This window comes from Micromys minutus (assembly GCF_963924665.1).
Source record: "Micromys minutus genome assembly, chromosome: 10".
NCBI classification, from domain to species: domain Eukaryota; kingdom Metazoa; phylum Chordata; class Mammalia; order Rodentia; family Muridae; genus Micromys; species Micromys minutus.
The window spans coordinates 3,572,907-3,594,910 of NC_137979.1; the positions used below are offsets into that span (position 1 = coordinate 3,572,907).

The following is a 22,004-nucleotide window of genomic DNA, read 5'->3' on the forward strand; positions in this document are numbered from 1 at the left end:
GACTGCTCTGCTGTGATTAAAGATGTGTGTAACCCATGCGTGGCCCAAAAGCTGAACTTTTTATGTGAGAAAGCTTTGTGTTGGATACTCTACATTAATGGGGAATGGCTATATCATAAAATGTACTCACTAGTGATAAGATACAGGTAGTTACCATCTTCCCAGTATGAAGTTAAGGGTTAGAAGAAAAAACACTGCCAGTGATAGTGAAATTGGACTTGGGTATGTGGAACCCTTGTGTGCAGGAGGATCTGCAAACTCTTCCATTATTATAAGTTAGAAAAATACTCAAGACCCATCTGCTGAATAATTGTCCATCAATAAATTCTAAATTGGGGGCTGGAGAGATGGCTGCTCGTCCAGAGGTTTTCAGTTCACTTCCCAGCAACCACATGGTGACTCACAACCATCTGTAATGGGATCTGATGTCCTCTTCTGATTTTTCTGAAAACAGCTGCAGTGTACTTATATACATATAAATATATTGATATATCTTTAAAAAATCCTAAATCAAGTGTGGTGGCATTCACTCCTTAATCCCATCACACAGGAGGTGGAGGGTCAAACATACAGGGCCATGCTCCACTCCAAGGTGAGTCAGGGGCTGGCTTGGGGATATTTGCAATCATGACTCAAAACAATGTATCTATGTATGGACTTGTATCTTTGATGATTATACATTGCATTTACTCTCACTATGGAAAAATAACCTCCCTGCACAACTAGAAGTTAGAGAAACATTGTAGGGATGTGGTTGTGTTGTCAGAAGGGAAACATTTTTCCCCCTTCAGGTGAGAGACTGACATGGAAGTCCTATTGAAAAGATTTTCCCTTCTCAGCATCTCAAGTAGCTGGGACTACAGGCACACTACTGTGTAAAGTGAAAAAAGATGATTACAACAAAAAAACGGGTGTGTATGTGTGTGTGTATGTGTGTGTCAGGCTGTAGGACTGCTTTGTTCAAAGCCTCTCTGGCATGCATTGCCCCCCCCTCATATAATCACAAACCATTGATCGTAGGTCATCTAGTCAGACTAGAGCTCTCAAATGGTGTGAATTAACTAGAGAAGCGTATATTCTTGGTAATCTATCTCACATCTCAAGACCATGCACAAGCTGAGCAAGCATTCTACCACTAGGGTTTCTCTCGTTTTCTTTTAGAGACAGGCTTTCACTAAATTTCCCAGGCAGGGAAAGCACACTGCTGCCCAGGCAGGTCTTGAAGTTGCAGTTCTCATGAGCTGGTTGTATTCTTGCTTTTAACCCACCTTCTGGCCTGGAGACTTAGGAGTCTTACTTTTCGATGATCTAAACTAGCATTTTCTGTCTCCTCTAGATAGATCCTTTGCAGGTGAGGTCTTGCCCCGTTATTCTCCCAGCCTGTTTCATTTGAGTTTCCCTTACACCTGAAGGTTCACATTACCCAGCTCCCGTTGCTCTCTCTTGCTAAAGACTCCTGATGCCCTTCTGTCTACTTAACACCTTCGCGCAGCCAAAAAGTCCAAGTTCTGCATGCTGTCTCTGCACCTTTCCTTTGATGAGCCCCCCCCCCCCTTTAAAAAAATCAAACTGTCCAAATTGGACTTAGCATCCTCAATACTGTACTTGAAAGTAAAACGTATTTTTGCCAGCAACCTTTTGTGATGCCATTTAGAGGCTTACCAGCTGTGGTACCCACCGTGGCACCGCCCAAACATTAACACTCTTACTGTTAATTTCTACCAGGTGTGGCTAGGGAGGGTCAGTCAAATCCGTAGACTCGGACATCATCCGTATTCTGCAGTGTTGCTGGAATCCTTTTAACTTTACCCATTTATCTCTGTAAGTGCACACGGGATGACCCGGGGTGTCTCCACCAGGGAGAGGCACGTCGGTGGGGCGCAGTGCTCTGGGGGTGTGTCCTTCGCGCACCCTGCAGTGTCAGCCTTCACTCGCGAGACGCAGATACAGAGCGCTTCTCGTGCGAGGGCCCGCGGCCTCGGGAAGGCGAGGGGTTCACAAAGTGCGAGTTCGTTAGGCAAAGTGGGGTACGGGACTAGCTCGGGCGCTGGCAGCCCATGTGGGTCGTGGACTGATCCCCTAAAGCGGGCAGGTAAGGGGACTGGACCCAGGCGCCCCACGGTGATCAGGGCTTTGAGCGCAGGGGCGGGGCGGTATCAAGAGGAGGCTTGGCACAACCCGGCCCTCCAGCTCCTACGCGTTCTGGGGAGAAAGGGGTTGGCTTCCTTTTTCTCGTGCTATCTTTCAAAACTGACAGGGGCGCAGATGAGAAGCTGCGGATTAAGGGTAGAACAACCGCCCCTGCAAACCCGAATTTTGGATTATAAACCAGTCCCTGCTGGGAGCTGATTATCGCCATTCCCCTCCCCCACTCTGGCGGGTAGGTCTAGAGAACGGTTTGAAGGCAGACGCATGCGCATTAAGTAAAACGATAAACCGCTGAGACGCCAAGCGCAATAATTGCAAAAAGGCGCAGGCGCAGAAAAAAAAATGGAAAAAAAAAAAACCACACACACCCTCGGTCAATTTATGAAGAGGCTGAGCCCAAACGCATGCGTGTCATAATAGGACGGCGGGAGAGAGCTTGGTTTTTCTTAATACGCATGCGTTCAATCTCTGTGTGACGCAAGTGGGGCGGGGCCGGCAAGAGGATGCGCATGCGTAGAGCTTGCTGGAAGGGCTTTATTTAGGCTGCGCAGGCGCCCGCATATCATTTCTCCTCAGCCACACCGAGGCTTTGTGTGGAGGTGAGTGGTGGTCTGCCTCTGTTTGCTGCCGGAGCCCTCCACGGACGCCTATTTTGGTGACGATTGCTTATTGTAGAACGTAGGTTATAACATGAGGGGCCGTGGCAAGCGCAGGCTACCCCTGGGAGCCGCGAGTGTCTCGCCGGCGTGGCAGCGCCGCCTAGGCCTGCAGGCCGCGCCGCTTCTATTGTGTGAGATGTCTGAGGAGGCGGAGCGGAAGCGGCGGCCGCCATTTCCTTGTCTCGGCCATGGCTGCAGGCTAGGGTCTTCTTAGTTTGGAGCGTCCGTACTGGGGCTCTCAGAGCGGCTTTGGGGATCGGGTCGCTAGCCGAGGCTGGGTTGCTTGCTTGAGTCTCCGGGGTCGAGGCATCTTCTCGGGCGGGCTTCCCATCGCGGCGCCCGAATCCCGCAGGGCGCCTTGAAGTGGGAGGACCATTTAAATGACTTTTTCTCAGACGTGTTCCTAACACCCCGCCTCCACCCCGCAGCCCTGCAGTCAGTTTCGACGCCAGGACCAGCGAAAAGACGATGATGCTGGGAGCAGAAGGCGGAGAGGGCTTCGTGGTGAAGGTCCGGGGCTTGCCCTGGTCCTGCTCCGCGGATGAAGTGCAGCGGTTTTTTTCTGGTGAGTTGAGGCGGGAGTTGTCAGTGGAGCCCGGGGCTGGGCCGGGCTGGGGCTGGGGCTGGGGCGGGGCGGACCTCACGGGCTCCCCCTAGCGGGTCGCAGGCACCAGCGGTTTCCCGGCTCGCGCTCTGCTGGCCGCCGTTACGCAATGGTAATTGCGAAATACCCTCCCTTCCCTTTCTCCCATTGGGATGCTGGTGGCCCTGCTGATTTTTTTTTTTTCTTCTATAACTTTTTATGTCTCGAAGCACCAATCTGCATTCTGAAGTTATCTCTGAGAAAAATTTAAAGATGATTTCTTCCTCAGTCTTAAAAAAATTGAAGAGCGGTAGTTGGACAAGTGATAGTAATTTGCCCTTGAAGCATCACTGCACTTTACATATAGTCACTTCAGAAGGGGTATATTGCTTCGGAAAAGTTCATTTTTCCTAATTAGGATTTGGTCCTTGAATTCATGCTCCCTTTACAACTGAGAACCCTGAAACCAAGAATGCTTTATTACTGTAATCTTATTTTTACAATATGTAGGCGTTCTGAATAATTCCTGTCAGAATCTTGTTCCCACTGTTATAAGAAAGGTGTATTTTTTAAAAAATCGAAAGGTTTTGTAAAAAGGTATTTGTAGTGTTGACCCTACTATCTGAATTTAACTGTGGTAACAGAAAATGACTCAAGTATACTGGAAGCAATTGCAGGGGGCAGTTGTCGTCGGGGTTTGACTTGAGCTGTGCAACTTGGAACCTTTAGTTGTTAACATTGATCCCCTTTCAGGTGAGTATTGAGCTGGAGTTTGGATTTGAATGAGAAATTGCTATGTGGCTGCTAATAGAAGAAAGCTGACAGGCTACCCAAACCAGAAAATTCTGTAAAGTCACAACAAGATCCAGATGAGACTATTCTGAGACATTGTACAAAGAGATGGTTAGTGGATACTTAGAGGCAAGGCAGTAGCTTCATTTGAACTACTTTTGAGTATTGAGTTATCTTGATGGATTAGGAATGTATCCTGTATACCAGGGTAATTTGATGGTGTCATGGTTGATCAGTTTAGTCTTTAGGCATGGTGTTTTTGTGATGACGCAAATGCATTTGTTTCAACCAGAGGTGGTTTTAAATTCTGTATTAAGCATTGTTTTCTTTTCAGACTGCAAAATTCAAAATGGGGCGCAAGGTATTCGTTTCATCTACACCAGAGAAGGCAGACCAAGTGGCGAGGCTTTTGTTGAACTTGAATCAGAAGATGAAGTCAAATTGGCCTTGAAAAAAGACAGAGAAACTATGGGACACAGATATGTTGAAGGTTTGATTTACATTGCCCTAGTAACAGTAAATGTTTAAACACATAGAGGTCTTACCCCTTCTGAATTTTAGGTTTTTGACCGCATGGAAATGGTCATCTAAGGGAGTTTATGGCAGCTCTTCCTAGTTATCTAAAACCCAGGAAATCTGAATTTTGTTCTCTATCTTAATTGACTAATTCTAAGCACCTCTTTCAGTATTCAAGTCAAACAACGTTGAAATGGATTGGGTGTTGAAGCATACTGGTCCAAATAGTCCTGACACGGCCAATGATGGCTTTGTACGGCTTAGAGGACTCCCTTTTGGATGTAGCAAGGAAGAAATTGTTCAGTTCTTCTCAGGTATGTAGTCCTGTTTGTTGCTGAGCAGCGAGGTATGGCAGCTTCTGGTGACATGACTTAGTGTTTAGTAGACTTTGCAGTTGAGTAGTCTAGGTACTTAAAGTAGGCTGTTGGATATATGCTGTTGAATTCACATTTCCTTCCTGGAGACCTTCAAATAACTTAAGCCCATCTTAAAGGTGGAAATTAGAAGTCTTTCCAGAGTGTTGACTTTGCCTATATTTAGTATCGTAGTTCAGAGTAGACCTTTGAGGACTCTACTCAGCCATCTTAACTACCTCACATTGCTGTTTAGCAAAGTACTTCAAGTTAAAGGTAAGCTCTTTTAACATTAGATTAGTGAGTTTAGATTGTTATAGTTTATGGTGTTTGTTGTAAGATAACTTATTTTTGGTCATGGGACCAGAATATATTTTAGCTAGTGTAATTCTCTGTATAGAGTTGTTATGAAAGGAACATGGCTTAGCTAACCTATTAGAAGTCAGTTAATTGTATAACCAAGTGTAGGTTGAATGCTTGTAGTCTCTGTGAAAACAGTATAGAAGTTTTTTGAAGTTATTTTGGGCCTAAAGTATTGGAGTATTTTTATGTTGAAGAGCTGATAGGATTGCATGCTTAGCAGAATGTTAAATCTTAATATATTATTTTAAATACTATTAATACTCTTGATGACATAAACAGAATTAATCAGAAATCTTCATGGTTTTTAGCATAGTATGTATTAGAACTTTGACTATAGAACTTTATATATGTATCAATTGTAATATTTTGTAGTTTGAAATCAAGTCTGTTTTGTTTTATCTAAATTGGTGAGAATTGAATGTTATCTGTCAACGTTAAATATGAACATAATTTCATATCTTCTAGGAAAGTGCTTTAAGGCCTTTTTGTAAGCTTGGGAATGTATCCACGGGAAGGATTTTTCATAGACGGAATTTCCAGAAGTGAATCATACTACTGTTAGACCATAAGAGTGCATGATTGCTTTGTAGATAGTTATTGTTGAAAGTTTAGTTTTTGTATGTTTGTCAATTATGATTCTTACATAATGTTTTTAATTTTTACGTAAACTGTTTAAATGTGTAATTTTAAAATTGAAGTTCCAATAACTTAAAGAATTGAAATAATGAGGTTAAAAGGTATCTTATTTTACTTAAACTGTTGTTTTAATGCTTAGATTTAAAGTTCTTGTATAATTTTATTAAGTTGCCTAGATTAAAATGTTTTTAATTGTTGAATTCTTAATGCACCCCCAGGAGTATAAAGTTTTTTTCCCCCTTTACTGTATATACTGTGTCTGGGGTGTGTTAAGAATTGAGTAATACTTTGTAATAGTGGAACTTCTTATTATTGCAATGCATATTTTAAGAGTACTTGTTGAAAGCATACCATTCACCTAAAGTTAAAATTCTGGTTTATTTAAAGCTATAAGAAGAATCATTTCTGGGCTTGTGATGTTAATATTGCCCCCCTACTGGGGTTATTTGTCCTTGGGTTGAAGGGTTGGAAATCGTGCCAAATGGGATAACATTGCCGGTGGACTTCCAGGGGAGGAGTACGGGGGAGGCCTTCGTGCAGTTTGCTTCACAGGAAATAGCTGAAAAGGCTCTAAAGAAACACAAGGAAAGAATAGGGCACAGGTGGGGATGGATGGTTGGTTGGATATGTCACTTTTCTTATGGTAAACAATTAAATCCATATTCTCTCTGCTTAGAAGGAGGAAATAACCCATTTCCTATTCCCAGTTAATTGATAACCTGCTATAACTTCTAAATTTTCCTAGTTAATGTATGTCATTCAAAGTAAATTTTAGGCTTTAAAATTATCCCTAGTTTATTTGGTCTATCTTTACAATTTTGTAGGTCTCTTAGTTTATTAATCACAATCAATAGAGTTGAGAGACTATGGCTTTAAAAAATTACTACAAACCTGTCTTTAGCTGTAATAACACCCACATAGGAAATTAATATTACCATAAGAAAATGTGATACTTTCTGATCTTGTTTTTAAAGTTGAAATGCAACAAACTTTTTCTTGCTGTATAAATATTCTGCATATGTATTAATAAGCATAGCTTTCAAGAAATTGTCACAAAGGGTTTTATTCTCTTTGCTTGTGACTATTTTTCATTGAAGCATGCGCTTTTTTACCTATGCTGATTCCTACTAAAAGCATAGGCTGGGTATTGGCGAAAGGAAGTGTGTAGTGTGGGCTAGACTGTTGGTGGAGGCTGGCTTTTTAGCCCACTTGCTACACATACTGCCAAAGGAATTGAAATATGAAAGTTGAGTGGAATTATTCCCTCCTGAACCATTTACTTTAACAATACTCCTCTCTGCCTCTAAGGTTGGGCTCTGCCTCAGAGGAGTTTGTTTTCTTTTTTTCTTTTTTTTTTTTTTTTCTATAAAGTTTAAATAGTCTTTTGAGTGAATTTCTGGTCATTGCCTATGCAAATGTAAGAAATCTGGCTTTAAATATTAGTCAGTTTCATGGCTATGACTAAATTGTTTTTTCTTGTATAACTAAAATATAGTATGACATGAACTAATGTTTTCTCTCCCCTCCCCATTCCCCCTTCCTTCTGGACAATGCTTTAGGTATATTGAAATATTTAAGAGCAGTCGAGCTGAAGTTAGAACTCATTATGATCCACCACGAAAACTAATGGCCATGCAGCGGCCAGGTCCCTATGACAGACCTGGGGCTGGCAGAGGGTATAACAGCATTGGCAGAGGAGCTGGTTTTGAGAGGATGAGGCGTGGTGCTTATGGTGGAGGTGTGTATGTGTGTCATATGCTGATGAACAAGTGCTTTTGTGTGGGGTGCTTTGTTGTTTCTGACTAGTTGTACTTTGTTTTTCAGGCTATGGAGGCTATGATGATTACAATGGCTATAATGATGGCTATGGATTTGGTTCGGATAGATTTGGAAGAGGTAAGGTAAGAATTGAATTTCTCAACTGAAGATACTTACACACTTGTCCATCTAGACCTCAATTATTGTTTTTCAGGAATGTCTGACCACAGATACGGGGATGGTGGCTCTACTTTCCAGAGTACAACGGGACACTGTGTTCACATGCGGGGATTACCATACAGAGCTACTGAGAATGACATTTATAATGTAAGTGTTCAGATAAATTCACTTGGGATAATTTGGTACAGTAAAAATATGGGATGATTGTCATACATTTAGATTTTTAAAAGTTGACTAATTTCAAATAACTTGTATTTCAGTTTTTTTCACCACTCAACCCTGTGAGAGTACATATTGAGATTGGACCTGATGGCAGAGTAACTGGTGAAGCAGATGTTGAGTTTGCAACCCATGAAGATGCTGTTGCAGCTATGTCCAAAGACAAAGCAAATATGCGTAAGTGTGGTTAAGAACATTGTAGCCTCAGGCAGTTGGGCTGCAAGCATTCGAGTAGAATAGTAAAGGGGTAATAGGAAGAGATTTCATGTCTAGTGGGATAGCTTGGTTGCACTGAAGGAAGCTTATGGGTTTTTTTTTTTTTTGTTTGTTTGTTTTTTTTAACCTATTTTGGGATTTGTCCTTAGTTCAAAGTTAAGTGTTTTAAAAGCTAGTTCTTAACTAACATGGGAACTTTCTTTTTATTTTTGCCAAAACATTTGTGATTCACAAATTACTTTTAAATTACTTAACGTGTTTTCTTTTACCAACATTTTCAAACTTTTTTTTTTTCTCATTTCAGAACACAGATATGTAGAACTCTTCTTGAATTCTACAGCAGGAGCAAGCGGTGGTGCTTACGGTAGCCAAATGCTAGGAGGCATGGGTTTGTGTAAATATCACTTTAGTGTCTTTTTTTAAAGCTAACCTTGTATGCCTTTTCTCTCATTTCAGAACACAGATATGTAGAACTCTTCTTGAATTCTACAGCAGGAGCAAGCGGTGGTGCTTATGGTAGCCAAATGATGGGAGGCATGGGCTTGTGTAAATATTGTTTTTTTAAAAACCAAAACATTTATATCTGTATAAGTAGATAATAAGCTAAGTTTTAATATATATTCAACTAGTTTAGCATAAGAGTTTGTTAGCACAATAATTACATAAGTTACATTAATCTTAAGTTAGGAAACAAATGTAGGCAGATAGTAGATTAGATTCTTAATTTGAATAAATTTTGTAATTGATGTATTACTAAAATCTTTTAAGTGCCATAAAGCTACTTAGGTAGATTACTCAAACTAGATATAAGTACTTCTGTTTGGGGGAGGGAACTATTGAATATTATCTGTCTATAAAATTTAAGTCTAAAATACTAAGTAAAAATGTAAGATTAAAATTTTCGTTAGGCATAATTAATTAGGTGTTAACAGCCTGTATAATGACATCTAAATATAGATTGAGCTAAGGAGGAACCCCATTAAACTAAAGTCTGATAAGATGGTTACAGAATGCTTTTATTTAGGGAATCATTGGTTTATAAAACATTTGGTTAGCTCATATGATTAATGTAAAGGTTAATCTGGTTATAGACAATTGGCATTTTGTCATAGATAGTAAGCAGGAGACAGTAATATAAGAACAAGACTGGAAAATTATAGACATAGAATTACAAGCCCGGTACCATAGGTACCACATTAGACAAGGAACAGAGCTCTAATGTTCTCTTCACTTAACAGCAAACCAGTCCAGTTACGGTGGTCCAGCCAGCCAGCAGCTGAGTGGTGGTTATGGAGGTGGCTATGGTGGCCAGAGCAGCATGAGTGGATATGGTGAGTTTTTTTCCACATACTTAGAGTAAGTTTTAGGTAGGTTTCTGTAGTTGGGGTGATATATACAGGCTCCTTTTAAAAAGAGTGGAGTATTGTGTTATTTTTTTATAATTCTTAATAGCTTAAGTTGCAGAAATAGTTAATTGGGGAGGAGGGAGGGTTATGTTCTAATCATTGCAATTCTGGAACACTGTCAAACTAGGAAACATCTTTGTTTATTAAAACATTAATTTACTTTTCTGTTGTAGCATTATATTTAATTTTTGACAGGGTGATTCTTATTTAGAATGGTGGTTGGGTTTAGGACAGTATTTTACTAGTTGGTTAACCTAGGGATGGTGTTTTTTTTTGTTTTTTTCAATTGGTCTAAAGAATGGTGATTTTGGTATTCTAGTCTTACCCTACAAAATCCTTTTGCAGACCAAGTTTTACAGGAAAACTCCAGTGATTTTCAATCAAACATTGCATAGGTAAATATTTTCTCAAAAATAAAAATTCCCAATAGCACATACTGATAATGTTGTGATAACACTTTCTATAGCAGTCAGTGACTCTGACTTAACTCCATGGAGGCTGCCATTTTGGGCACAGTGAGTTGCCTTTAGTCCAACTTTTATCTTTTTGCTCACCATGAATAGGCAAAGCAAAAGACTTCCCCTGTTTTCCTTATTCATACACATCATTCAATGGTACAGTTTTTAAAAACTGCTTTGTATATAGCTTTAAAAACGAAGTAACTTTGCAATTTTTGAAAAACACTAGTTTTCCTTTAAACTTAAATTTCCACGTTGATCCTGAAGAATCCACTTAATGGTAGCACAAGAGTCTGGCAAGTTGGTACTGCAGAGAAAAAGGTTTAATTGAGATTTGTTTGGAGTCGGGATTCCGTTTTCCCAAGCAGCGTCTCACCACTTGGACAGCAGCCATTGCACTCGTATACCTTTTAAATTTTTTCTTGGAATGCTATTTTATTTTACTGATCGTTTAGCACCATTCCTAACTTGTCAAATGGATCTCTTTACAGGTAGCCAAGGAGCAGTGGACAGCAGCTACTACAGTAGTGGAAGCCGACCATCTGTGGGCGTGAATGGAATGGGAGGGATGTCTAGCATGTCTAGTATGAGTGCTGGATGGGGAATGTAATTGATCACTGACTCTTGGTCAAAAAAATTTTTTTAAACCCTTCAGTTTAACAGTTTTTGCAATCCAGCCTTGTGGTTTATGCCTGCTCTCTTAAGTGAACATTGGCATCGCTCAGAGAAGGTTCAGAGTTGAACATGGCAGTTGCCTAGAATGGTAGGGCAAAGCTGAGTGAACTTTAACTGTTAAACTTAATTCCTAGCTTTTCTCTAGTTACTGTAGGATGTACGTAAGCAGTAAGTGTATTTAGGTTAAAGCAGTTGAATTATGTTAAATGTTGCTCTTATACATACATACATATACACATAACAACACACAACACTGATGCATGTTGAAAAGACATGCTTTTTTGTAAAACTATAGGAGCTGCGTCTACAATTAAAAGTGGAACATTTGGCATGTTTGTTGATTCTAAATTCATTTGATAACCTGTAAGGCACGTAAAGTTTAAGCTTTTTTTTTTTTTTTTTTTTTTTTTTTTTTTTAAGTTAATGGAGAAATTTTGAGACGCAATACCATTACTTTTTAGGATTTTTGGTCTTGGTGTTTGTATGAAATTCTGAGGCCTTGATTTAAGTCTTTCATTGTATTGTGATTTCCTTTTAGGTGTATTGCGCTAAGTGAACCTTGTCAAATAAATCTTTCAAAAGCTACACTTTGTCCGTGCTTTAGTGTCTTGTGGACTTGGTATTCTGTCCTGCCAGGGTATAGATCCACCTCCCTTGCTATGACAAGCTGCTGAGGCTGTCTTGAGACTTCAGTGTAAGCAGCTGCAGGCACATATGGCTGTGGGGCCTTTGCAGAAGGGTTGTTTTGGTCCCCATCTGAATGGTCTGTAACACTGTGTGCACAAGGCTCACAAGCATCAGTACTCAACACTGGCTCTCCAGCACGGCTGAAAGATGTGCCGGAGCAAAAGTACAAGGCATTTGTATCTGTTTACAGATGTTTTCTTAGGCTGGGAGTTTTGATGGTACCCCATGTCTCAAACTTCCTGAGTGCTAGTTAAATGTGTATGTTTCCCCAGGGACCTTAACACCTGGCCATAGGTTCTACATCCTTAGCCTTCATGCTTCTGGGATTTGCAAGGTTTGCTGAAAGCCACATCCACTTGGAAATATGCCATTATTACTCTTGAGCCACCTGAGTTAGAGCACTAGGAAAAAACCTGTGTGGGTGTGGTGGTGGTTCTTCAAAAGACAGGCTGAGTTCCAGGATAGCCAGAGAAACTCATTCCACACCCTCTCCCCACAAAAAGAACTTAGAGACAGCCTTACTGTGTAGCCCTGGCTTGTAGAAGCAGAATCAATTCCTGTAGCTGTTCTCTGGTTTACATTTGCCAGATGATATACCCACACACAACAAAAACCTTAGAAAATTCAGTGTTGGGCTAGTGGCACATGTCTTTAATCCAAGTACTGGTAAGGCAGAGCAGAGGCAGGTAGATCTCTGACCTCAAAAGGCTCTGGCCTCTGCACATAAATGTAATAAGTTATCTAGTTGGCCAAGTTAAAGCCTGGATGTACAATCTTGGCTATAGGACTTGGGGTAAATGGGGGCTGGAGAAGTGGCAGGGGCCTAATCGCATCCTCTTGTTTCTCATTTGCAAAACAAAACCTTTCTGAAAGTAAAGCTCCAGTACCAGTCCTGACTGAAACTGAAGGCAGGAGATGAAGGCTTGGATTGGGTTGGGATGAGTCTGGACAATAACCAGGTCAGGGAATTGGTAAGCAGTGAAGGTGTCATTGTGAACAAGGGATTAGGTATAGAAGGGCTGTAAAGTACAAGGGCTGGAAGACTCAAGAGTTAGGCCAGCTCATTGAGTAAAGGTGTTTACTGCCAAGCCTAATCTGAGTTTAATCTCTGGATGACACATGGTGGAGGGAATTTCTAGTAAACACCCACCTGACCTGCATCCTGGACGTGCCTACTTTTCCCCCACATTTGCCCAAAGAAATCTGAGAACATGCCTTGGGAGGGACCATAAGGAAGATGGACAGTCAATATGGCCATAGATATCTGCAAGTCTCATGCATGGTGGCTCTTATGGGTGGCTCAGCTTTACATGTTATATTAGTACCTGTAGAGCCAGCTTTCAGTAAATTATTGAAATAATTCAGCAGCTATAAAAACAGACTTTGTACGTCCTGTTGGACACGGTGGCACATGGAAGGCGGAGGTGAGGGGTAGGTACATTTGAATTCGAGACCAGACCAGGCTATTTGAGACTGTCTAAAAAGATTCTGTTAGCCGTCTGCCTTTTGCAAGCTCTGTTTTTTAAGTACTTTCAAGGCAGGCTAAGAGGCTGTACTGTGGTCACTATTGGCTCATTTCTACTTGACTGCAATGCGGATGTAACTCCACTTTGAATAAGGCATCTGTGTGAGTAATTCACTTTGGTGACAGGCTTGAGGTCCTTTCCCCTGGCTGTGGCTCACCGGGTGGAGCAGCCTGAGTGAAAAGCTCAAACCCGGCAGGCCCTCCTCCCCAGGCCTGCGGAGCCCTCGGGCAAGCTGGAGGCCAGCACTTTGTACAAGAGTGAAAAATAAAGGATTTATTGCAGGGCTAACAGTAGGTGTTGACAGGGGCATGGCGGCAAGTACTGGGTGCTGAAGCAGACAAGGCCCACTGACACCCACAAGGCTCAAAGGCCAGCAGAAATGAAGGTTTCTGAACTAGTGCAACTGCTGCAGAACAGGTTAATCCTTTGAAGGTGAAAGTGACAGTAGCAAAATCATGAAGTTGCACCTGTACCAAAGCCAGGCTATAACCCAGGACACAAGTGTCTGTCCAGAGGAGCTGGCTCCATAAAAACATGGCGCGCTCTTCAGAGGCTGACAGTCTGGTGAAGGTTTCATTCTTTCCTTTGATTTTCTTGGGTCCCTACAGGTCTCTGGAGATGGGAAGTTTGGCACTGTACCCGAAGCTTTCCTCCACTCAGGTCCCTGCTGGCAGGGCTGGTGGCTTCAGGAAGCTGTGGAGGAGCACCGCTGTAGCAGCAGGGTGTGACAGCTGTCACACACACGCACTGGCTTAGGGTAGGAGGGCAGAGCCAGCTCGTTGCTAGAGCAGGTGTTGCAGAAAATGTGGCCACAGTTTCGGCAGTGGTGCTAGAAGAGGGGAAAGGTGTTAAGAACTGGAGGTGGGACCCCACACCTATCATGCTTTGTAAATCAGGGCTCCTACAAACAGCTATGTGTGTCGTACACCCATGTGTTTTTAGACCGCCTCTACTGATTAGGTGGTCTGCCTAAGTTAGCCAAAGTTAGCTGGTCCTGTTGCATATAGAGGACTGCATGTGGTATACACACTTGCAGCAGCTCTGCTAAGAGTGACATGGCTGACCCACCCATGCCAGTCACTAAAGAACATGGGGCAAGGGCCTCCAGCAGACCGATGGGCAGCGCTGTAGTGAAAAGGGGCTTTTCCAGGGATCCAAGGAGTGGCTCCTACGTACCTTCCTCCGGGAAATGGAGAAGTCCTTCTCACACTGCTTACAATGTGTTGCCTCGTCATCTTTCAACCATGTGTGGCCCTGAGGAAGAGAGAACACCTGAGAACTCCACTTCACGGTAGTTACACTGGCTGGAGGGAAGGCTAACCAGATCTGAGCTAGGCTCAAACAAGTGACCTGGACTTCTGCAGAGAGACAATGTTCAGGGAGGGATGCTTTCAGTCCAGTGCAGCTCCTCTGCCCACCCACCCCTAGGTCCTCAAATGGCCTTGGGAAACAGCTTAGTTACTTTGCATAAGTGAAAATGGAGGCACTGAAAGAGGATGTCTTGCAAATTTTTACTGGGAAAAACTGATCTGAAGTGTATTCTCCCTTAGGAGTTCTGCAGGTGATCGGAAGGGTGAAGAGGGCCTATGACATGCTCTTTACTAGAGGAGCAGGCTGCTGGGGCTACCTTGCTCTAGAAAGTCCTGGGGCTGTCTGCTGCCACTGTTATGCAAACACCACATAGCAAGACAGACAGGCAGCTCCCAATAATTACAATCATACTCCAAGTACAGGATTTATACTCCTGCTGGGCTGCCACCTTTGAAGGAGCCCCTTTCTGTCTTTCAGCCTCTGCTCTGCTGTAGCAACTGGATGAGACAGGCACCCTGTAGACATGCAGAGCAGAGAACCTGCTGTCTGATAACTTCTCAAGCACACAAGGTCAGAGAGCCAATGGGCATAGCATCTATCAAGAGCTTAGGCTAGGGTCTTAGAAGAACAGAAGGTCAGCCTTGGGCTGGAGAGATGGCTCCGTGGTTAAGAGCACTGACTTCTCTTCTAGAGGTCCTGAGTCCAAATCCCAGCAACCACATGGTGGCTCACAACCATCTGTAATGGGATCTGATGTCCTCTTCTGCTGTGTCTGAAGATAGCTACACTGTACTTATATGTAATAAATAAGTAAATAAAATCTTAAACAAAAAAGATCAGCCTCCAGCTCATGTCTGTCCACACGCAGCACTGACATCTCAGACATGGCTGTTCACTGCACTGTCATCGCTGTGACACTTTGAGCGGTCTTTATTTTACTTGTAATGAGACAGTCTCATTGTGTAACCCTAGCTAGCCTGGAGATCACCATATAGACTAGGCTAGCCTTCAACTCCGTGATTTGTGGCCTTTGCCTCTGGAGTGCTGGGTTTATAGCATGTGCCACACCCAGCTGTGACTTAGCTGGTAAATGTAATTTTATCTAATACCTTCAGTGCCTTATTTACTTCCTTGATGTCTTCCATCTTCAGTTTGGACCTGCAAAAATAAAGAGAATTTTTTCAACAGTGACACAGCTAATGTACCAACTATGGCTAGGGGTGATGGTAGGGGCATAGTTGGACCCTGGAGTAGAAGGATGAAACGGTGCTTTTAAAATGCTCCCCATTTTTGTGTGACCTGCAGTTGCATTTCATTCCCCCGACTTGAGTGTCTGCTAAGCCTAGGGCTATGTAGCCTATGAGGAAATTGTCAAGCCCACAAGAGTCAAAAGAACTGAAATGGCTGCCCATTATCAAAGGATGGTGAACGAACTCTGGAAGTCTGGATTCTCTGTGTTAACTGTCTCTGCATTTAATGTCCTATGGCAAGGCCAGGAAGTACAGGTCTAATTGGCACTTTCAGTAGCGGCTTCAATCTCCCAGGTTTCTTGGACGTTGTCCAACCCATTGGGCACTCCGGAAGGGGCAGATTAACTGATGGACAATTCCTTCACACAGAAGATAGGTTTGAACAAGGCTTAGGTTGGCAGAACTGCGTCAGCAAACATGAGACACCGCACTGGTGCTCTGGACCTTGTTATTGGTGTGTATGTGTGGTGTGTGCATGTGCTCACGTGCTTGTTTGCACAAGTCAGATGGGTACAGATGCTTGACATTGGGGGGTATTCTTGGTCACTTTTCCACATTACCTCACCAGAGCTTGCTGACTTTGGCTAGTTTAGCTAGCCACTTGCCCTGGGGGACAGTCTGCCTACCTGAGCGTTGGGGTTACAGTGGATTACCCACCCGCTGGCTGTTTGTATAGCTGCTGGGATCCAAGCCCAGCCCTCATGCTTGCAAAGCGAGCAAGTGCTTTATCCAAAGGACTATCTTCCCAGTCTCAAGTGTAGTTTAGGCTGGCCTCAATTTTGTGATCCTCCTGCCTCCACCTCTTTAGCATCTCCTATCAGTTTGTGCTACCACAACTGGCACAGGCCTTTAGGTCCCCTGCCCAGGTTTGGAAGTGCAGGTTGGTGCAGGTGCACCATGATTGTAGCACAGTGGCTAGAGCCCTTTGTTTTTGTGTTTTATTTATTTGCTTTTTTTTTTTTTTTTTTTTTTTTGAGATAGGGCCTCAGGTTCCAGGCTGACCTGGAGGTCAATATGGATACCGCAGTGGCTTCAAACTCAGAGAGATCTATCAGCCTTTGTCTCCCAAAATGCTGGGCCTAATAGTGTCCTCCACCATGCCTGGCAATTATATGTAATTGGGGACATGTTAAAATTCACTATGTAGACCAGGCTGGCGTTGAACTCTCAGAGGTCCACTGGCCTCTGCCTCCTGTATGCTATTATTAAAGGTGTGAACCACTACAGCTAGCCTTGGGCTTTCTTAAAAAGCTGATTAGTCTAAAACATCTCAGATTGCTAGGTGCCAAAGGGGCAGATTTCTGAGATAGGGTAGAAAACCCAGAACTTAAAAATAGCATCAAAACATTCAGAAAACCACCATGGTTACTGACCAGTAGGTAGCCCCTTTCCTGTCAAGTTGCAGAAAAAGGCCAACAGACTGACTGGACCAGAGGCTGTCCTGGCGTGGGCTTGCAGGAAGGGGAGTTAAGGGGAAGTGGCTACCTGGGCAGCCCTATCTGGGTTGCATGTACACCTAACTCTGGCACAGCCACAGCATGGCTTTGAGGGACACAGTGACTGAGTATCTCCAGGTAGGATTCCAAAGTTAGATCAGGTGGTAGCCATGAGACAGCCCCAAAGTCAAAAACCCACATCTTTGAGGACTACTAGGTGTGACTGTGCTTTGTGCCCACCCAATGTGGGGACAGGCAGAAGGAAACCCCAGGTATAAACCCAAGTAGTCCCCTCCAGCCAGCTCCACATCTGCTCCCAGTGAGTGCTCCTGGGCTTGGCATGGGACAGACACTGGCCTGTGTGCTCAGGGACAGTAGGCTGGAGTAAGGAAAAGGGCAGAACGTGGCAAGTGCCAGGCCAAGAGAAAGCAGCGTGGAGCCTGTAGAGAAAGCCCAGGGTGGGGTATGGCCCATCTGTAGCCTCCTGCATCTCCAGAAAGATTTGCTCAGAGAGAATAGTAAACGAGCCTTTGTTTGCATGAGAGAGAAGACAAAGACAGAATGTCCTCCTTTCTTATGCTCTAATCCTGGTATGGAAGCTTTGGAAAGAGGGCTAGAAGTTCAAGGCTAGCCTGGGCTACATACTAAGACTGTACCAGGCACTAAGAGCTGGGATGAAGCACAGTGACAGAATCCATGTCCTGGGTTCAAGCTCTAGTGTTACAAGTGTACAACCCTTGGGGCTGAAGAGGCAGATGCTCAGTAGTTAAGAGCACTCACTGCTTTACTTGGGGACCTGAGTTCAGTTCCCAGCACCCATGTCAGGTGGCTCACAATTGCCTGTAATTCCAGCTCCAGGAGACCCGACAACCTTGGCCTCTGAGGGCACAGCACTCCCATACTTAATAATAAAACTAATTCTTTAAAAAACAAAATAGACCTTCCAACTTGTCAGACAAAACAAAAGGTTGTGTATATTCTCATACTTCTTGAATTTTTCTAGCTTTCTCTTGTTTGGTTCCCATCTCTAAACCTCTTCTGGTCACAATCCCCCAAGGCTCTGGTCATGAGGGGTGCAAGAGGAACTTTTCTTCTCTTAGACCTGCCAAGTGACAGATCCACCAGGGTCTGATCAAAGCACCAAGAGCCACACAGCTGCCTCCTGAGGCTGACTTCCTGGGAGGTCATTCAAGAACAGCCGAGAGACTTCCCTGCTGGCCCCTACCCTAGGCCTGCTAGGTGCACAGACCCAGCTTGCGTGTGGCTCTTACTGGCTAAGGTGCAGTCCCATTTCCTGGAGGGCTTGCTCCTGTTCCTCGCAGACCTTTCGTAACTCAGCCTTCTCGTCTTGGAGCTCCCGCAGCTCCTGAAATAAACATGCCACATGTCACACACACTGCATTTGCATTTTGTAAATGTTTAGTAAGCACTATCTATCCTCAGGGGATCAGAATGTCTTACAAAAGCAAAGAACGGTTTTGCTGCATGACCGTCATGTCTTGTGGATAGATGACTTCACACCAGCAGGGGACACAGTGAGACCTGCCCTTTCAAACAGTGGCTTTTAGCTCTATACAAGAGCACAGGACAGGGATGAGAGACAGTCAGGCCAATTAAGAATAGTTACCTGGGCTGGGCAAAGTGGCATATATTTTTTTAAATTATTATTTATTTTTTAAATGTAGTACTGTAGCTGCATGTACACCTACATGCCAGACTAGGGCATCAAATCCCTTTATAGATGGCTATGAGGTATCATGTGGTTGCTGAGAATTGAACTCAGGGCCTCTGGAGGAATAGCCAATGTTTTCAACTGGTAAACAATCTCATGGTGGCATACACTTTTAATCCCAGCACTGGGGAAGCAGAGGAAGGGGGATCTTTAAAGTTTGGACCTAGTTTCAGGACAGCCAAGGCTACAGAGACCAACCTTATCTCTAGCCCCCCACCCCAATGGTGGCACATGCCTCACACCTTTAATCTCAACACTTAGCACACATCGTCAAGTCTGCAGTCATGCATATGATTCGAAAGCAGAAGGTCTGTGAGGTGGGCATGCTCAATGGTGACACGTTCTAGGTCCTTTCCCGCCCAGTGACGCTCAGGATGCATGGAGGTATGCAGACCACAGTCCAGCAGACTGCAGTCAGCGGAGCTTCCTGAGAGCGCTGTCACTAGGCACTCCAGAGGACTGAGCCAATTGCTGAAGGGGATGGGGCATGGGATGACTATGGGGTCTGGCTCTGTCTGCATCCTGGGACATCTTGAGCTGTGGAGAAAAGGCTCGCTAACCTCTGGGGAGAAGGTCACATGCACAGGGTTTGCTCAAGTGTTGAAGCTCTCCGGATAGGAGCTGATCCTAAGAGCAGCAGCACCTCTCTCTCTGTAGCTGGCTTGTCCCCCCCAGGCCTCCGTTTCTCTCTCTGCTCTTCCCAGCACCCATTTCTGTCTTTGTTCTCACTCTTAAGCTTACAGCTCACCTTGGAAATCTTTTTAGGACAGACTCTCTGTTGGGGGGAAGCACTGCACCAGACCCTGCTCCCACACAGAGGCAGGGGAGGGACTGGCCTCTGTGGAGCTTCTGGACAAAGCCCAGTGCTGAAGGATACTGTGCTGTCCACAGGCATCTCTTACCTTCTTCAGACCTTCCAATTGCTGCAGCTCCGTCTGGAGCAGACAGGAGGTGTCTTTCTCATGCTGCAGTTCTCTCTGAAGAGCTTGTCTTTGTTCTTTTTCTGACTTCAGTTCTTTCTCTAGACCTGAGCTGTTGTTTCCCCAAAAGTGAACTACAGTTAGTTTCAGTGGGAAATTTCCATGGAAGACCCACAATCTACCATACGAGATTTGGGGAACCATCTGAATGTCCACATGGACATCAAAAAACTCTTATATGCTGCCTCCTCCTCCTCCTATATGGTCACCTGAGCCCTCAAAGACTAGTGGCTGCCAGGTACATGCTTGGGTATTATGCCAATGAGAGGAACACACACTGAGGACATACAAGGACTGGAGTGAGCAGCAAGAAAGTTCACATCAGTTGCCTTCTTTCAGCGCACAGTCAGTAGACAGGAAGATACCAAAGGGTGGCCATGGTCAGGAGTGAGTTTGGCTGGATCCTGACTCTCCTTCACTAGCCAAGGGGCCTGGGGGCACAGGTGACTCCTGGAGCCTGCTTGCCCTGTTCCCGTCTGTGAACCAGGTTTGGGTATTATACCTGACATACTCTCATGTTTACTGAACCTTGCAAGGGTGAACTCTGGTGACGGCGGGCTACCTCCTACTCTTGTTGGAGACGAGAAAGGTCCTCTCAAGCTGGCCCGGCACTGCCCGGACACTCACCATTGGTCCCGCAGCTGGGACAGCTGCAGTTGTAGGACACTGACCCTCCCGCTGAGCTCCTGCTGCAGCTTGTGGCTCCGCTCTTCTGACCCCTGCCTGGCGCGTTCTGCCTGCTGTAACCTGCAGGCAATGCCAAGCACACAGATTCCATCTTATAAGAAAAGGCTCACCTCTAGTAACTAAAAACTTTCAACTTCCCCTCCCTCCCTCATTTCCTTTCTTCCTTTTTTGATATAGAATCTTGCTCTGCAGCTTAGGTATACCTTGAAGTTTCAAACTCATGATCTTCCTCCCTTAGCCTCATTGTGCACCACGTACAGGTACTCACCACACACAGATCGTCACCTGACCAGGCATTTATACATGAATGGATGCTCTTCCCCCTGCCTCCAAGATAGGGTTTCTCTGCGTATCTCTGGCTGTCCTGAAACTTAAGACTAGGCTGGCCTTGAATTCATAAATCCTTCTGCCTCTGACTGCTAGGTGCTAGGATTAAAGGCATGTGTATGTGGAGGTTAGAGGACTAACCGAGACACCAGTCCTCCCCTTCCATGTTGCTGAGACAGATCCATATTTGACACTGGGTGCACAGGGCTTGCTGGTCCACAGTCTCCCATGAACTTGGCTTTCTTCAACTCCTATCCTGCCATAGGCACTCCATTTTTTATAGATCTGTGCTACTGCCCACAGCTTCAGTGGGCTCTTGAGATTTGAATTCAGGTCCTTATGCTCTCCCATGGGGAGCTAACCGCAGAGTCATCCTCCCATCTCCAGGTGTTTCTAGTTGAATTGTTTGGCTTGTTGGGTTCTTTATATAGTCTATACAAGTTCATTTGCAGATATTACCTGTAAATTTCCTCTAAATTCATGAGTTTCTTTTAATTCTTTTAACTACCTTTCATAGGATGAAAGTTTAAAGTATTATGTTGATATCTGTCTTAGGGTTTTATTGCTATAAAGAGACACCATGACCAAGGCAACTCTTATGGGGCCGGCTCACAGTTCAGAGGTTTAAATCCATTATCATCATGGCAGGAGGGATGGCAGCGTCCAGGCATGTGTGGTGCTGCAGGACTTTAGACTTCTACATCTTGTTCCAAAGGCAAACAGATGACTGGCTTCTAGGCAGCTAGAAGGAGGGTATCGAAGCCCACCCCACAGTGACGCTCTTCCTCCAACAAGCCTACAGTCCTAATAGTGCCATTTCCTGGGCCAAGCATATTCAAACCACCACAATATTACTACTTTTTTTTTTTTCCTTTTGGATTTTTGAGACAAGGTTTCTCTATATAGCCCTGACTGACCTGGAACTCACTCTATAGACCAGGCTGGCTTTTAACTCAGAGGTCCGCCTGCCTCTGCATCCTGAGTGTGAAATTAAAGGCTAATGACACCTTGCCCAGTAAGTTTGGAATTCACCCAGTTTTTCTGTTATAGGTTTCAGTTGTTTGTACCGAAATGGTTCCCATAGGCTCATATTCGTATGCTTGGTC

The 22,004-nt window shown here is 44.1% G+C and overlaps 2 protein-coding genes across 10 annotated transcripts in view; one reads left to right on the forward strand and one right to left on the reverse strand.

The window, feature by feature from the left end:
* Window positions 1–2,727: 2,727 nt before the first annotated feature.
* Window positions 2,728–11,518, forward strand: HNRNPH1 (heterogeneous nuclear ribonucleoprotein H1). Of its 8 annotated transcripts, XM_080923179.1 has the most exons (14): window positions 2,728–2,747; window positions 3,236–3,372; window positions 4,517–4,672; window positions 4,869–5,012; window positions 6,514–6,652; window positions 7,610–7,788; window positions 7,875–7,946; window positions 8,002–8,135; window positions 8,249–8,384; window positions 8,728–8,787; window positions 8,880–8,969; window positions 9,662–9,754; window positions 10,175–10,224; window positions 10,779–10,909. In XM_080923179.1, exons 2-13 carry the CDS (start codon window positions 3,276–3,278, stop codon window positions 10,222–10,224), a joined length of 1,350 nt encoding a protein of 449 aa, XP_080779305.1. In that variant the 5' UTR covers window positions 2,728–2,747; window positions 3,236–3,275; the 3' UTR covers window positions 10,779–10,909. The 8 variants fall into 8 exon arrangements, with proteins under 8 accessions (XP_080779305.1, XP_080779301.1, XP_080779302.1 ...); XM_080923175.1 differs by lacking the exon at window positions 10,175–10,224 and having other exon boundaries at window positions 10,779–11,518; XM_080923176.1 differs by lacking the exon at window positions 10,175–10,224 and having other exon boundaries at window positions 8,880–8,939; window positions 10,779–11,518.
* RUFY1 (RUN and FYVE domain containing 1) overlaps window positions 5,022–22,004 on the reverse strand; it is a 48,753-nt gene continuing 31,770 nt past the window's right edge. Inside the window, exons 13-18 of one of the 2 annotated variants that reach the window (XM_080923174.1) lie at window positions 20,512–20,631; window positions 19,807–19,936; window positions 18,444–18,538; window positions 15,596–15,644; window positions 14,352–14,429; window positions 5,022–6,620 (exon numbers count right to left, since the gene is read on the reverse strand). In XM_080923174.1, coding sequence (XP_080779300.1) covers window positions 6,597–6,620; window positions 14,352–14,429; window positions 15,596–15,644; window positions 18,444–18,538; window positions 19,807–19,936; window positions 20,512–20,631 — 496 coding nt within the window. In that variant the 3' untranslated portion in view covers window positions 5,022–6,596. Of the gene's footprint in view, window positions 6,621–13,433; window positions 14,005–14,351; window positions 14,430–15,595; window positions 15,645–18,443; window positions 18,539–19,806; window positions 19,937–20,511; window positions 20,632–22,004 lie in introns of those variants that run through there. The other variant, XM_080923173.1, reaches the window with a different exon arrangement.

What these genes read in the sequence shown, in the direction of transcription:
- HNRNPH1 (XM_080923175.1), top strand. Translation starts at nt 3,276, where the DNA reads ATGATGCTGGGAGCAGAAGGCGGAGAGGGCTTCGTGGTGAAGGTCCGG. An exon ending in GATGGGAGGCATGGGCTTGT is followed by an intron (nt 8,970 to 9,661) that starts GTAAATATTGTT and finishes TTCACTTAACAG; the next exon opens with CAAACCAGTCCAGTTACGGT. An exon ending in GAGCAGCATGAGTGGATATG is followed by an intron (nt 9,755 to 10,778) that starts GTGAGTTTTTTT and finishes ATCTCTTTACAG; the next exon opens with GTAGCCAAGGAGCAGTGGAC.